Source organism: Macaca thibetana, chromosome 8 (assembly GCF_024542745.1).
Source record: "Macaca thibetana thibetana isolate TM-01 chromosome 8, ASM2454274v1, whole genome shotgun sequence".
NCBI lineage: Eukaryota > Metazoa > Chordata > Mammalia > Primates > Cercopithecidae > Macaca > Macaca thibetana.
In genome coordinates, this window is record NC_065585.1 from 140399946 (window position 1) to 140416849 (window position 16904).

Genomic DNA, 16904 nt, shown 5'->3' on the forward strand with positions numbered 1-16904 from the left:
TGTCACTGCGGCTGTGACTGGAGAGACCACCTGGTCATGCTGCAGGACCTCACCGCCGCCTTCCACCACAGCCTGGGGTCTGCAGTGCCCAGTTCCATGAATTACATGGGAATTGGTGGGCACTGGGATTTTGCCATCCTTTGAGCCTCTGACGGCAGCTCTGATCTCTGCAATTCCTCCAGGGAGGCAGGATGGATTTACCGATTGGGTAGGAATGGGGAGGGGTGTTCAGAGCCTTCCAATGGATGGTTCCTAATTCAGTGGCTCTGACTTCACAGGTTACGGAACTAGTGATGGTTTCTGCCAGCTGCCAGCTCTGTCCATCCCAATTACACACCTGGCCCTTGTGAGAGGGACATGGGCCGAACTCCACGTGCCACGTGGCTTTCATAAGACCCCTCTACAGCCCAAGGGGCTGCTCTGCTTCTCTGCTTGGTGGCAACTCGGAGCCTGGACAGTTTCCGAGGTTGGCTCTTTCCCATGACCACTGCGGTCTTCCCGGCACATGGATGCAGGTCTCTGTGGGGAAGCATGGACCATGCATGCTTGCAGTTTACGTTTGGGGTCCTTCCTCAGGTGAGCCTGACTCCCCCTTCAGTCGATGAGCTCCGAGCCTGTAAGCTGACTCAGGTGTGGGACTTGGACCATGACCTGCGGGTTTTCGTTCATTGCTGAGCAATGTCTCTTGGTGTTTTCCTGTGTCCGTTCAGGCTGCTGTGATGAAATATCAAGCCTGGCCACGCCTCAGGGCAGGACAAGGACCCCATCAGGAGGTGAGATCATGGTGCCAGTCAGGCTCCCTGTTGATCAAGTTACTGAGGGTCTGCCCAGCAGATGGGGGCCAGGAAGCTGGCGCAGATGCAGCCATTTGGCCCTGGGCTCCCATGTGTCCTCCTGTCACTGGGTTAATCCCTGTCCAGGAAGAGCCCAGGGCTCTGCAGAGGAGAGGGGGAATAAACGGACAGCGGAAACCCCAAAGGGATGCTGCTTCTCTCTTGTCGCATCCCCAGGGCCTAAGACAGAGCTTGGCCTCACCTCTGACACTCATCAGGTGCTCAATAGAAGCTTGTTGCTTAGCGAATGCACTTGCCTCTACGCATGGCTTCCTTCGTTGGTGATACGCTTGTTTTCCTCATTCACTGTGAGCCTGTGAAAGCGGAACCCATGTCCCAGCATAGCAGGAGTTCTCTGCAGCCCACATTCTCCGACCTCTTCCTCCCCCACAGCCCTCCTGTGCCTGCCTCTCTCAGGATCTCTGGAAGTCTCTCTTCTCTAGGAGGGCAGTGGGAGGTAAGAAGTCAGTTACACAGACCCCACTCTGTCCATGTCCCACACCATCAATCGTGTGGAAAGATTTCTGTCCCAGCAAGTTAACTTTACACATTGAATTCATCTGTCCGTGTAAGATGTTGGCCCTGGTCTCGTAAAACCACCATAATAGGAACATTTTACAGGAAATTCATTCTACTCATAACTCAAAATGGAATGGCCAAGTACAGGCTGGGCATGACTGTGAAGTCAGAGCCACTGAATTAGGAACCATCAACTGGAACCATCCGAACCCTCCTCCCCATTTCTACCAAGTTAGTAAATCCATCCTGCCTTCCTGGAGGAATCGCAGAGACCAGAGCCGCCGTCAGAGGCTCGAAGGGTGGCGAAATTCTGCCCACCAATTCCTGGCTCACACCAGGAATCTCAGCACTTTGGGAGGCTGAGACAAGAGGACTGCTTGAGGTCAGGAGTTTGAGACTAGCCTGGACAACATAACGAGACCCCATCTCTATAAAATGTTAAAGAGAAAAAAAGAGTTAGGTGTGGTGGTGTGCATCTGTAGTCCCAGCTACTCAGGAGACTGAGGTGGGAGAATCGCTTGAACCTGGGACGTTGAGACTGCAGTGATTGTGGGAGCCCAGGGGGGTTATGGTGAACCATGATCACGCCACGGGACTGCAGCCTGTGCAACAGAGGGAGATTTTGTCTCTTAAAACAAAGAACAAGTACATGAGTCGCTTGAAAGATTCCCAGTGACTACTTCCAATTCAGAGCGCCATCCTCCACGCAACCGGGTGTGCTGCTGGGATTTAGAAGTAGCAAGTGGTGATGCAGCTAGGAATGTGCAGACCAATCCCCCCGCCCCCGAGTGTGATGCCCCTTTCCATCTGACACATAAAAGAGGCAACTCGTCCTACTGCATTTTAAAATAAAAATACTTTATTTATGAAGTCAGACAGCAGCTAACAGTTGGAGAAGCTTGGGAAGAAATCACTTTCACATGGGGGATATATGCAACCTAGAAAATATTTGGCTAAGTCATAAAATTAACATTTTTAGTCATCTGTAAAGTGCTGAGACATTTATTTCTGGTGACTGCCTGGGTTAGGATTTTTTTCTTGTTACCCGTCCAGTAAGTGAAACATTGAAATACACGTTGAGCAGGATGGAGTTCACTAAGTATGCACCTTGACAGGATGGTGTGCACTCACTATGCACCTTGACAGGATGGTGTGCACTCATTATGCACCTTGTCACGCGGGGTTGGCTCTGCGACTGCGGAATAGAAACTGATGCGTTCTGCAGAGGAGGCGTCTGCACAACAGACAGGCTGGCCCGAGGTCACGCTTCTTGGCCTGGGTCCCGCTCAGCGACAGCAGCCAGCATGGCCTAGCACCAGGAGTCATTCGGAGCGTGCGTGCTAAAGCAGACACAGCGTTCCAGGTCAAAGGGGCAAGAAGCCGCACCAAGGAACTAAGCAAGACTGCTCTGCCTATCTCCTCTAACACTAAAGCACACACGTTTCTCACGTGGATAGTCACTCTATTGATGCGAGAAGGGAGGAATAATTTGGTGTTGATGCTTGAGTCCAAATGTTGAGCATTTTGGTTCAAAGCACACATTATTTGTGAAATGCTACAGATAATATATTGACTGAAACATTAACTGTTAATTTTTTTAATAGAAAAATGCAATATAAAAATATTACTTTGTTAAAATATACAGTACACATATTATACCACTTTGGAAAACCCAGCTCACTTCTGAAAGCAAATCATGCTAACTGGACTGGTAGGTGTTACCTGGCTTTTAAAGTTGTTAACAACTTTTATTCTGAAATTCAAAAATAGAGAATATAAATAAAAGTCGTGAATCTGAATCAGGTAAAATTATTTTAAGAATTGTTAATAGATGCCTGCACTACTGAATACACATATTTTCTCATAAATTCTTAGTCTGCGAATTCTGTAATATGATATGACAGGTCTGGCACTGAGGAAGTTTAACATTTAGTATTTATATATGGACTACAGCAGTCAAAAAGAATGTGGTATTTTCCCAGAACTGCACTCAATTACTCGAAAATTGCATCAATCTTCTGCCTTCGTTAGAAGTGCTTGTAATTACTTCTGCTGTACGGAAGAGAAGGAAGGAATTGGCAGGAACGCCACCATGACGATATTGCACGTTTCTCCCCCAAATACTGTTTTTAATTTATTCCCAACCAGTGTAGACACAGCTTAATCACTCAGGCTGTAGGATTAGCTGAGAAGTCACCCTTGATTGCAAATTCTGACAGCAGGAGGCGGCCGCCCTGCTTATATATTCAGCAGAGGGATCTGCCAGACCATGACGGACGGCGCCAGCTCCTCCTGGTGGGGCTGCCGGGCCTTCCTGTGCACCCGCCGGTGGCCCTGCCCTCCACAGACCACCAGCGCCGAGCTGGCCTTGGCTTTCTTGGCCCGGCGTGCTTTGCTTCTCAGAGAGACGGGATCCTTCAGGAGGTCACAGATGGTGCTGTCCTCCGACCTGTGCTCTAGAGAGCTGGAGCCGTGAGACAAGCTCAGGGACCCGGACGAGGAGGACACGTCGCTTTTCTGAGTCATCGATCCCAGCGAATCTCCCAACCAGATGGCTGTGTCAGCGTCACCCTGGTTCAGGGACGAACCGGTTCCTTCACTCGGAAGTGCATCCTTCTGGTCTTCGTCCTGGGGCTCGGGGCCGGGAGCCAGGCCGTCCCCGGATTTGTCCTTGTCTTTCTCATGCAGAGCCGTGGCCAGGATGATGAATTTGACAGGACCGTTGTGTGCATGGTAGGAGACCATGCCTCTTCCTGAAAAGGGAAACAGTTCAACAGCTGTCTTTTAAAATAGGCAAAATGTGAGAGAAGGAAGCAAAAAGTGCCTGGCTTAACCCCAATGCACTCCTCCCTGCCCAAATAACGAAACCTGTCACTTGCATACTTGAATCATAGGCTACAGTGGAAATATCTGGATTATATTCTTCTGGGATTTTAGTTAATGTGAAGAAGGCTTTAAAAATGATTTTCTAAAATAGAAAGTTGTGTTTTCCTCAGCAGTATTTCAGTTCTAATACTCATACTGTACTTTTCAAAGTAATAAAATAGTCATTTTTCCATTCTGCATAAAATACCTTCTAACTTACCCTATGGAAATATCCCAAATTTTCCTAAGTCTTGATTAGAAATATTAACGCCTGAAATGTGTTGGTTTGGGAATGAAATAACTAAATTGCTGGCTGGCTGCCATTTTTCTTTTTTTTTCTTTTTTTTTTTTGAGACGGAGTCTCGCTCTGTCCCCCTGGCTGGAGTGCAGTGGCGCGATCTCGGCTCACTGCAAGCTCTGCCTCTCGGGTTCCTGCCATTCTCCTGCCTCAGCCTCCTGAGTAGCTGGGACTACAGGCACCTGCCACCGCGCCCGGCTAATTTTTTGTATTTTTAGTAGAGACGGGGTTTCACCGTGGTCTCGATCTCCTGACCTTGTGATCTGCCCGCCTCGGCCTCCCAAAGTGCTGGGATTACAGGCGTGAGCCACCGCGCCCGGCCAGCCATTTTTCATTACAAAAACGTTCTGGGGTTCAGAACAATTTAACTCTATAGTTTGATTAAAGTTAGGACTTTCAGTTTTCAGATGATGTGATTCAAATTTTAAAGTCATCATTGTATCAGAAACACTTGTAGGTCTTCTTAATGGCACAGAGTCCTGCAACCCCCACATTGATTCTGTAGCATCACGTGGGCCTGGCGTGTCTTCTGGGTGCTTCGTGGGTGACATGACATACGGACAGGGGCACGTGTCCTTTCCCCCAGTGCTTTCAGTATGAAACAGGCCCCAGCCCTCACCATCATCCTACTCTGGCCAAGGCAGATGACATCACTGAATCTTCCACCATGGTGAGAGTCCATTTCCCAAAGAGCAGAGTGGCAAAGTGAAGTCTGCAGGGAGCGGGAGCTGGGGGGACTGGGCAGGGACAGGGCCGCTCATCACCTGGGGAAGCGCGCACCTGGGTTCCCTGCACGCCAGCAGTGATGCTGCCCCGGGCATGCCCCCAGGAGGAGCTTCTGCAGAGCCAGCCACACAAATATTCAGAGGCTTGATGTGTAATGCCAACGGGTAGCACCTAGCTACCCATCCAGAGAAACACAGTGAGTGCACCTCCTTTCAGGAAACACCCAGCTATCCACCCAGAGAAACCCGTATAGTGAGGGCGCGCCTCCTTTCAGGAAGCACCTAGCTACCCGTGCAGAGAAACACGGTGCCAGTGTACCTCCTTTCAGAGGCAGGCTGCAGGCAGGGAGAGGAAAGCGCTGCAGCTGCGGCACCCGCAGGGACCGACCCCAGCAATGCCGAGAGAAAAAGCAACAGAGGCTGCGCGCACCACGGGACAGCTACAGAGAAGTGCAAAAACAGGAGAGGTGAAAAGAACCCTGTAAGATAGACACTGGTACAAGTACAAAGGAGAACCAAAGGAATAACTGATGTAAAACTGAGTAGCGTCGTTTCCTAGGGTGTGAGCGGAGACAGCTGAGGCTGAGAAGGGGCGGCTGAGGCTCAGTGTGTGAGTCACGGCCCCTTCTGAGCTGGGCACAGGCATGTGGCCTCTTCTCATTACCAGGTAAACTGTGAAACTGTGTGTGATGCACAATTCTATGTATTTACAGGCTGAGTGTCCCTTATCTGAAATTCTTGGGACCACAAGTGTTTTGGATTTCTTTTTTTTTTTTTTAATGTTGGAATATTTGCATTGCACTTGATGGTTCAGCATCCCCAAATCTGAAATCCAAAATCTGAATTCCTCCAATGAGCACTGCCTTTCAGCGTCACATCGACACAGAATTTGGAGCATCTGAGGCCAAGGCAGGCGAATCACTTGAGGTCAGGAGTTCGAGACCAGCCTGGCCAACATGATGAAACCCCATCTCTACTAAAAATACAAAAATTAGCCGGGCGTGGTGGCAGGTGCCTGTAATCCAGCTAATAGGGAGGCTGAGGCAGGAGGATCGCTTGAACCCAGTAGGCAGAGGTTGCACTGAGCTGAGATTGTGCCACTGGACTCCGTCCCGGGTGACAGAGTGAGACTCTGTCTCAAAAAGAAAAAAAAAAAAAGAATTTACAGCATTTTGCATTTTGTTTTTGGATTTGGGGTTCGCAACACGTATAATCACATAGCTCATAATAAAAACATAAATTAGGAAATGAATGGCAAACTAGAATTCCTTAATCCTCACGGGTGGACCTGCCACAATCTGAGTGCATGGAAGCCACTGCCAGGTCGGCCCGGGAGGAAATCCCAGAAATGGAGCCCGTCGGAACAGTTCTGCTCTAAGAGCTTCCTACAGAGCGTTTTCTCTGTTAGTATATCCCGCTGGGTGACATCATAACCCACATAGAATCTCAGGCCATGGTTTACTGAACTTACAGGATGAGGAGTTTTCCGCGTTACTGCAGGCTCTGCCCACACCACCTCTGCTGGCTGCGTTCTACCCATTACCAGCAATGCCACCATTTTATTAAACGGCCCAATCCCTCATTACGAACTGCAGGTCACCTATTTTGTGCTGTTAAAAATTAAATGCTGTGGCAAATGTCTTTTTTCATCATACTTTGTTCCTACATTAGGCTGTTTCCTGGCCAGTTCCCTGGATTGGGAATCCTGATTCCAGACACACGAGCATATTTTAAGGCCTCCAATCCCTCACGGGACTGAGCTTTCCAGAAAGGCCGTGTGCTCCAGCCTGAGCTCCTAATGACACGGCAACAGCACAACGGAGCCTTTTTGGATCCCGGCTTCCTTCTTCACAATATAAAATACAGAAAGGACCGACGGAGATCCCGGCTTCCTTCTTCACAATATAAAATACAGAAAGGACTGACGGAGATCCCAGCTTCCTTCTTCACAATATAAAATACAGAAAGGAATGACAGAAACTAATTCTGGCATTTAACAGAATAGGAAAACATAAGATTCTCCTTGGACTACTAACGTAAGAAACAGAAAACATATAAATTGGTAATTCCAATTAAACAGACAGTCTACTAAGTCATTATAATACCATGAAAACATACAGATAATCTGAATTGTGTAACAATCCCAGGATGTTAAATCACACTACGCACAGATAATCTGAATTGTGTAACAATCCCGGGATGTTAAATCACACTACGCACAGATAATCTGAATTGTGTAACAATCCCGGGATGTTAAATCACACTACGCACAGATAATCTGAATTGTGTAACAATCCCGGGATGTTAAATCACACTACGCACAGATAATCTGAATTGTGTAACAATCCCGGGATGTTAAATCACACTACGCACAGATAATCTGAATTGTGTAACAACCCCGGGATGTTAAATCACACTACGCACAGATAATCTGAATTGTGTAACAATCCCGGGATGTTAAATCACACTCCGCACAGGTAATCTGAATTGTGTAACAATCCCGGGGTGTTAAATCACACTACGCACAGGTAATCTGAATTGTGTAACAATCCCGGGATGTTAAATCACATTCTGCACAGGTAATCTGAATTGTGTAACAATCCCAGGATGTTAAATCACACTACGCACAGATAATCTGAATTGTGTAACAATCCCGGGATGTTAAATCACACTCCGCACAGGTAATCTGAATTGTGTAACAATCCCGGGGTGTTAAATCACACTACGCACAGGTAATCTGAATTGTGTAACAATCCCGGGATGTTAAATCACATTCTGCACAGGTAATCTGAATTGTGTAACAATCCCAGGATGTTAAATCACACTACGCACAGATAATCTGAATTGTGTAACAATCCCAGGATGTTAAATCACACTACGCACAGATAATCTGAATTGTGTAACAATCCCGGGATGTTAAATCACACTACACACAGATAATCTGAATTGTGTAACAATCCCGGGATGTTAAATCACACTCCGCACAGGTAATCTGAATTGTGTAACAATCCCGGGGTGTTAAATCACACTACGCACAGGTAATCTGAATTGTGTAACAATCCCGGGATGTTAAATCACACTCCGCACAGGTAATCTGAATTGTGTAACAATCCCGGGATGTTAAATCACACTCCGCACTGCTATGCTCTATGAGTCTGCAAGACAGGATGCAGCCACTCAGACTGCAGCTGCCACTCACCGGTCACTTTGGGAATCCCTTGCAGACGTGGGACTGGCAGGGCCACGAGGACTCCCAGGCTGGTGCCGACCATCAGCAATCCGTGGCAGACGAGCAGGCTCGTCACCGACAGCCGCTGGTGCCCTGGGCAGAAAGACATACGAGTGGTTTCGGGTCTGGTTTGTGCAGCAGAGTTGGTGGGGCGGTGAGGGAGCTGGAAACCCCACAGGTCTGTCATGCCACCACCAAACCCCGCAGGGGCAGGATGTGGCACAGGAGTTCCCAAACCCGAGCCCCAGGCTCCTCAACCACACGAGCAAGACAAGGGTCTTGGGGGCATGCCCTGCGTCTGCACCTGGACAGAACAGGCCCGATGTCTGGCCGGGTCTCCTGGGCTGTCGTCTGCATGGCTCTGCTCGGCCCCTTCAGCCCTGAATCAAGCCCCTGGATGAATCTGTCTAAACCTTTTGCTTCCTGGCCGTGTAGCACGTGAGCTCGTGAGCCCCCGACACACGCAGCGGCCTGTGGTTCTTTGGGAGCACAGAGGCCCCTTTACAAATGAGGAGAGGTCTCAGCGCGCGCGGCTAGACTCGAGTAACGGGCCCTCAGCCGCAGCTGGACCCTAGAGGGAACTGAAAGGCCTCTTCAGGGCTCTGCGTGAAGAACAACATTGTCACATGGCCTCGGCGCTGGACACAGCAGGGAAACGCCACAGTGGACGGCGGGGTCAGAAGGGCCTTTGAGGTTCTTTGTTAGTTTGGTTTTGATTTGCTTTACAGCCAAGGATCTGAAGCCCAGAGAAACTAAACAGTTTGCTCTGGCCGTGACAAGGCTAGAAAGTGGCTGCCAAACAATGTGGGAGATGCATGGCCTATTCCAAGACCCCGCCTCACGGCAGTTACAGGAAGACCCCACCTCACGGCGGTGACAGGGAAGACCCCGCCTCACGGCGGTGACAGGGAAACCCCACCTCATGGTGGTGACAGGGAAGACCCCGCCTCACGGCGGTTATAGGGTGGGAGACGCATGGCCTGCTCCAAAGACCCTGCCTCACAGTGCTTACAGGAAGACCCCACCTCATGGCGGTTACAGGGAAGACCCCACCTCACGGCAGTTACAGGGAAACCCCGCCTCACGGCGGTGACAGGGAAGACCCCACCTCACTGCAGTGACAGGGAAACCCCGCCTCACAGCGCTTACAGGGAAACCCCGCCTCATGGCGGTTACAGGAAGACCCCGCCTCATGGCGGTTACAGGGAAGACCCCACCTCACGGCTGTTACAGGGAAGACCCCACCTCATGGCGGTTACAGGGAAGACCCCGCCTCACAGCGGTTACAGGAAGACCCCACCTCATGGCGGTTACAGGGAAGACCCCACCTCACGGCTGTTACAGGGAAGACCCCGCCTCACAGCGGTTACAGGAAGACCCCATCTCATGGCGGTTACAGGGAAGACCCCACCTCATGGCGGTTACAGGGAAGACCCCACCTCACAGAGGTTACAGGAAGACCCCACCTCATGGCGGTGACAAGGAAGACCCCGCCTCACAGCGGTTACAGGAAGACCCCACCTCACGGCAGTTACAGGGAAACCCCGCCTCATGGCCGTTACAGGGTGGGAGATGCATGGCCTGTTCCAAGACCGCACCTCACCGCGGTTACAGAGAAGACCCCACCTCACAGCAGTTACAGGAAGACCCCGCCTCACGGCGGTTACAGGGAAGACCCCGCCTCACGGCGGTTACAGGGAAGACCCCGCCTCACGGCGGTTACAGGAAGACCCCACCTCACGGCGGTTACAGGGAAGACCCCGCCTCATGGCGGTTACAGGGAAGACCCCGCCTCATCGCGGTTACAGGAAGACCCCGCCTCATCGCGGTTACAGGAAGACCCCGCCTCATGGTGGTGACAGGGTGGGTCTGGACTTTCACGTCGTTCCCTGCAACTCTGACACAATCATCAGCATCACGGCCTTCCAACACAGACAAGATAACCCCAGTGTTTCTCTATTTAGCCCCAAAGCTGAGGAGCACAGAAGGTCAATTTAGCTTGTTCCTGAGAAGTGACGGTGAACACTTAAAAAGTTTGATTCTTCTTTTCTGTAGACATAGAAGCTCTTTTAAATATCCCTGCATTTGACCCAAAGTTCATCTCAGATAAAGAGCATGAAAAACAATCTGACACCAGAGCCAAAGACTCAGAATTGAGGTCAAACAGCCTCACCCAAAACAGAAACAAAAAACAAAAAACACGGAATCTGTATCGACAGGCATCAAACAGCCTCCTCAGAAAACAAAAAACCCTCACTACAGACAAAGACAGACATTTAGTTCTATTTCTAAACGCTGATTGATATTATTTTTAAAAGCTCCCTAATATGCGTGTCCCAGGAATTCCGAATGTCTGCCTGGCTGCCGTGATGTGGTCAGGGTGATGGTGAATCCACAGTCCTGCACGTAAGCCGTGGCTGTTATTTTCTAAAGCTGATGAAAAACACGGCAGCCGCTTCGAAGCTGATGCGCAGGATTCCCAGCTGCTCCCAAGCGCGATCGCTCTACAACACGGGGCGCAGCCCGGGGTGCGGCCGCAGAGGGAGTGTGGATGCTCTTTCTAGAGCAGCAGTTTGACTCAACGGTAAGTATTTTCAGTGTGAAACATGACTGTCTGATGAGAGAGAAAACCAGTGTGCACACGAGTTCAGCACACAACCTGAACCGGGCCTTCCCAGCCCTCCGTGTGGCACTGGGATGGGAAGCAGCCCTGGGGTGGGAGCAGGGATGTGAGATGCTGGGAAGGGGAGAAGCCCCACCTGCGTGCCGGGAAAGGCTGCGGCCGCGTGACTGAAATGCTGGCCTGGCTTCTGGAAGGGCTCCTGTGATGCTGGCCAAAGCTTGCATTTAATAAAAAGGGCAGGCCGGGCGCAGCGGCTCATGCCTGTAATCCCAGCACTCTGAGAGGCCAAGGCGGGTGGATCCCCTGAGATCAGGAGTTCGAGATCAGCCTGGCCAACATAGTGAAACTCTGTCCCTACTAAAAATACAAAAATAAATAAATAAATAAATAAAATAAAATAAACGAGCTGGGTGTGGTGGCGGCGCCTGTAATCCCAACTACTCGGGAGGCTGAGGCAGGAGAATCACTTGAACCCAGGAGACGGAGGTTGCAGTGAGCTGAGATTGCACCATTACTCCAGCCTGGGCAAAAAGAGCAAAACTTAGTTTCAAATAAATAAATAAATAAAAATAAAATAAAAAATAAAAATTAAGCAGGTAAAAACCAGACGTGAATGTTTTAACTGGTTTCAAAGTACCCAGGAACTACATAGGACAGTTAAGTTCCAGAGAGCGGCTTTCCGTTGCATTTTCCAAGCAGTCTGCCCATCGGCATCTTTAATTTTACATAAGAAAGTTGACTGCCACAGTCACGAGATCATGCGGTCATTTTCCGATTCCAGAGGCTGTGGTGAGTGCCGCTATCCAGGCGTCCCCTGCCCATCCGGAAGCGCCAACGATGACCTAGAACAGGACAGCAGGGTGTGTTCCAGACGGGGCTGGGTCCCGGGAGCTGCAGCCCACGGAGGTCTGCTGGGAGGTGGGAGGCGGGGCAGCTGAGGTGGTGAACGGTGATGCAGCTGCACAGTGAGGTTGGTCAATGGGTTACAAGCGTGAAGTGGGACTGACTGCACGTGAGCCGCTGCTACATGGCCACTCCGTTGGGAGCCACCAGGGCCTTCCATAGGCAGCCACAGAGAGACGCATTTCCTGCCCTGGAGGCTGGGAGGGGCTGGGGGTGTAAAGGACACCATCCAAGTTCATTCAAATAACCTCAGAGACAGAACAGTGACTGGAAGAAGCAAATACGTCCCCCAAGTGTCGGAGGAAATGCTACCAGGGGGATTCACCCTCTGCTCTTCCCAGTCTGGAATACAAACCGAAGGACAGGCCAGGGCCACACAGGCTGCCGAGAGAGGCTGTGGCTCCCAAGTCCTCGGTCTCGTTCCTTAACTCACCATCTTGAGTCCGGTTTCATTGGTGTTGTCTCTGGTCTTTAGAAAAGTTACACTGGTTTTTTTTGTTGTTGTTGTTTTTTAATGGAAATTTTGGCCATTTTATTTGTTCACATAGTTCCTGGAGGCTCTGTATTCACTTGGTGGAGACTCAGAAAAGTGCAATTTACCACGGGGTCTCAGCACTTTTCCATAAAAAATATCCTCCTTTGAACATGCGGGACAGAGCAGGAAACATCTGCCCGGTGATGTAACCTACTGCAACTGCTCACAACCTAAAAGCTGAGGCGCCGTGAACCCACTTGCCGTGAACTCTGCTCCTTTTTAACTTAGAAAGGTCATGACTGCTCTAACGAACGTGCATGTTAATCACAGGCCTTCATCAACCGTTAGTCTGTGTCGAACCTGATGTAGCTTATGTGAAAGAACGCAAGCTAAATGGTTTTCAGAACTGAATTCCAAATAGAAGGAGTAAAGCCAGGTCCTTAGCTACAGATTCACGGAGTCCCCAGGGGCCAGCAGGCTGAGACCCCGAGGAAGGAAGGTGGTTTCATCACGCCGTGTGAACTTACACAAAAGGCAGGAGTTATAGTACAGTTTGCTTATTTCAAATTTTGTTGTTTTTCGCTTGGCAAGTCTTCATGTGCAGAAGCTACCTGACTTTTATATTCCAGCAATAGCACAAAAAGATAATTTTATGTCTTGTTGCCACACACACACACACACACACACACACGAAAACCCATTTGAGCATCGTCATGAATACAACTCGAGAATGAAGGTTTTGTGTGTGTGTGAACAGAGCACAGCGGACATGTGTGGGCCTCCAGGAACCATGTTGGATGGTGAGGAGGAGAAGAACCCAGGAGTGGTGACGGCCCGGCGACCTCAGCGTCCGTGCGCTTCAGCGCCGCATGAATGTGCCCCGACCGGAATGTCTAAACACAGTGTGGAATGCCATAGTGCTTATTTCTATGAAATATGAAATACTGGCTGAAAGGCAAAGACGACGGGACAGAGGAGACGAGAGGAAAGGACTCTCTGGAGGAAAGGACTCTCTGGCTACTCATTCCGTCTGAGTCACAAAATGCAACGAACATCAGAATCATTTCAGTCTATGCCGCACCGAGGATCTTACAGAGAATCACGGTTGGAAGCATCACAAACAAAGCTGAACTTCTGCTGTCACCGAGGTCGGCTCTAACCCATGTACCCTTCTCCTACTGAGGAGGCCACGGTGGCCACAGACCACAGCCTTGGAGCAGAGAACTGAATGTGGGTAAAGCAGTCAGTGTTCCCCAGAAATCAGTGAGGCTGGAGCTATTTCAAACTTAGTACTGAAATGCTGGAGAACCTGCCAACTATGGGCACAGCGCTCCATCTGGACAGACGCATGCGTTTGCTTTCACGCGGGTCTAAAATGCAGACCTGACTCTGTGTGCAGGAATAAGTAAAGACCCATGATTCAGGGGCCCCCGGAGCAGGGGGCTGAGAGCACACACTGTGGCCGTGCAGAGTCAGCCCAGGATGTTAGAGGGGCCTGGGAGGGTGGGCGCCAGGGGACGGTGGCTCTGCAGAGCCCCGCACATCTGCTGGCACCAAGTGAGAGGCTTGTGGCGGGCTTGGGATGGATCCATCATGAGCTGAAGGGTGACAAGTACCAAGGAAGGGAGACTGAGCGCCCAGCCACAACTTCATCATCCAAAACACACAACACAGGCAGCTGCGATTTAGCCAGAATCTGCGACCTGAGCAGCCGGCAAGGGCTCTGCATTCTGTTTCTGGACCGGTGCAGGACTGTGTTGGGTGCTCTATGCTTGGAGGGAAGCAGGATGATTCTGTCTTTCTCTTCTACGGAGTAGACAGTATCTAAAACAAAACATTAAGAACCTGCCATACAGGAGTGGCTTTCGAACAGCAGCAGCAGGGAGGCGGGCGGGAGAGGCAGCTGACAGTGGGGTGGGGTATGCAGACGGGGGGCGGGGATGGGTGCTGACAGTGGGTGGGGTGCTGGGATGAGGGGGTGGGTGCTGACTATGGGGTGGGGTGTGGGGATGGGGGCGGGGGCGGGTGCTGACAGTGGGTGGGGTGTGGGGATGGGGGGTGGGGGTGAGCCCTGACTATGGGGTAGGGGGTGGGGATGGGGGGCAGGGGTGAGCCCTGACTATGGGGTGGGGGGGGGGGGATGGGGGCGGGGGTGAGCCCTGACTATGGGGTGGGGGGGGGGGATGGGGGCAGGGGTGAGCCCTGACTATGGGGTGGGGGGTGGGGATGGGGGCAGGGGTGAGCCCTGACTATGGGGTGGGGGGTGAGGATTGGGGGGTGAGCCCTGACTATGGGTGGGGTGTGGGGATGGGGGGGTGGGTGCTGACTATGGGGTGGGGTGTGGGGACGGGGGCGGGGGTGGGTGCTGACAGTGGGTGGAGGGTGGGGATGGGAGGTGGGGGTGAGCCCTGACTATGGGGTGGGGTATGGGGATGGGGGCGGGGTGAGCCCTGACTATGGGGTGGGGTGTGGGGATGGGGGGGTGAGCCCTGACTATGGGGTGGGGTGGGGGGATGGGGGTGTGGGTGCTGACCGTGGGTGGGGTGTGGGGATGGGGGCTGGGGGTGAGCCCTGACTATGGGGTGAGGTGTGGGGATGGGGGGGTGGGTGCTGACTATGGGGTGGGGTGTGGGGATGGGGGCGGGTGCTGACAGTGGGTGGGGTGTGGGGGATGGGGGCTGGGGGCTGGGGGTGAGCCCTGACTATGGGGTGGGGTGTGGGGATGGGGGGGTGGGTGCTGACTATGGGGTAGGGTGTGGGGATGGGGGCGAGGGTGGGTGCTGACAGTGGGTAGGGGGTGGTGATGGGGGGTGGGTGCTGACTATGGGGTGGGGTATGGGGAGAGGGGCGGGTGCTGACAGTGGGTGGGGTGTGGGGATGGGGGTGGGTGCTGACTATGGGGTGGGGTGTGGGGATGGGGGCGGGTGCTGACAGTGGGTGGGGTGTGGGGATGGGGGCTGGGGGTGAGCCCTGTCTATGGGGTGGGGTGTGGGAATGGGGGCGAGGGCGGGTGCTGACAGTGGGTGGGGGGGTGGGGATGGGGGCGGGGGTGGGGGGGTGGGGATGGGGGATGGGGGTGGGTGCTGACAGTGGGTAGGTGCTGGGACAGGGGCGAGGCTGTAGGCCCCCAGAGCGCAGCCTTTCCTATCCTGCTTTGCTTTTCATAGCCTGGGCGTGAGTGCTGTTGGCTTTTATTAAATCGTGTGCAAGGGTTATTTTATTAAAAAATCAAATTCAAAATACAGACTCCACTCACACTGGCCAGAGCCTTCCCTTCATTAGGAGTTTCTTTCTGATCCTAACCGGAGAGGGATAAACACCAAAGATCCTGCGGGGCCGCTGAATTTCCATGGCCGCTCTCGGAACTCTGGAACCAGGGTAACCGTGGGCTGCTCCTCCCCAGAGGGAGGCCTGCGCTGCAGGCAGCCGGGCGGGATTGGGAGGCTCAGGGGCTGCAGCCCACGGGAGGTCGAGGGGAGAGGTTTTTCTTGCAACGCCCTCCTCACCTCCCCTTGTGTACAGAACTTTGAACACACGGACACTCACTGCCACGTGAGAGCTTTGGCAATTACGGATGTGACTTGGTTCTGTCCCAACAACGACAGCGCATTCCTGCAGCAAACATTTGCTCCAGCAGCGAGTGCTCCAAAGAAAACACAAGGTCCGCAGCAGAGCGTCCGTCTGCTTTCTAAGCCACGGGGACTTAACCATTTTGGTTCTCTAAATATAAATCTGCATGTTACATAAACCTCCTTTTCCTTTTTTTCTCCTCCTTTTCCTCCTTTTCTCCACCAAGAGAAATCTCCTGGAGTATTTTAACAATGACTTGTACAGTTAGCCCCTGAGAAACGAATGGCTATCACGGACTCACCATGCACCAAATATATTCACCCTCCCACCTCCAATGGGAGTGCGGAGGGGACGCAGCGGCCCCGAGGAACATCCTCAATGCCTCCTCATCCTCCTCATCTTCCCCTTGTCAAAGGACAGCCTCACACCCGTTCTAGAACCAGACCCCTAATCATTGTGGTTTTTTTCAATGTATCATAAATGGCCCGTCATGGACTGATTGTATCTCCCCAAATTTCGATGTCAGCCCTGCCTGCAGTGGGATGGTACGAGGAGGCGGGGCTTTGGGGAGGTGATTAGGGTCAGATGAGATCATGAGGATAGGGTCCCCATGATGGGATTAGTGCCCTTACAGGAAGCGGAGGAGACCCCAGGGCTCTTTTTCCACCACATGAGGCCCCAGTCAGAAGGCAGCAACTGCAAAGCAGGAAGCAGATCCTCCCAGAAACCTGCCCTGCAGGCACCGTGCTCCTGGGCATGCAGCCTCCAGAACGCGGAGGGGCAGCCTCTCTGGCTTGTAAGCCTGCCCATCTGTGGCGTGTATCACAGCAGCCGAGGGGCACCGAGGCAGAGCCCTTACTTCAT

At 52.0% G+C, this 16904-nt stretch overlaps 1 protein-coding gene across 6 annotated transcripts in view; it reads right to left on the reverse strand.

Moving 5' to 3' along the window:
- Window positions 1-2189: 2189 nt before the first annotated feature.
- Window positions 2190-16904, reverse strand: part of ARHGEF10 (Rho guanine nucleotide exchange factor 10) — a 145386-nt gene continuing 130671 nt past the window's right edge. For all 6 annotated transcript variants that reach the window (XM_050800194.1, XM_050800197.1, XM_050800195.1 and 3 more), the window contains 2 exons: window positions 8440-8562; window positions 2190-4105 (listed from right to left, as the gene is read on the reverse strand). In XM_050800194.1, coding sequence (XP_050656151.1) covers window positions 3591-4105; window positions 8440-8562 — 638 coding nt within the window. In that variant the 3' untranslated portion in view covers window positions 2190-3590. The remainder of the gene's footprint in view (window positions 4106-8439; window positions 8563-16904) is intronic.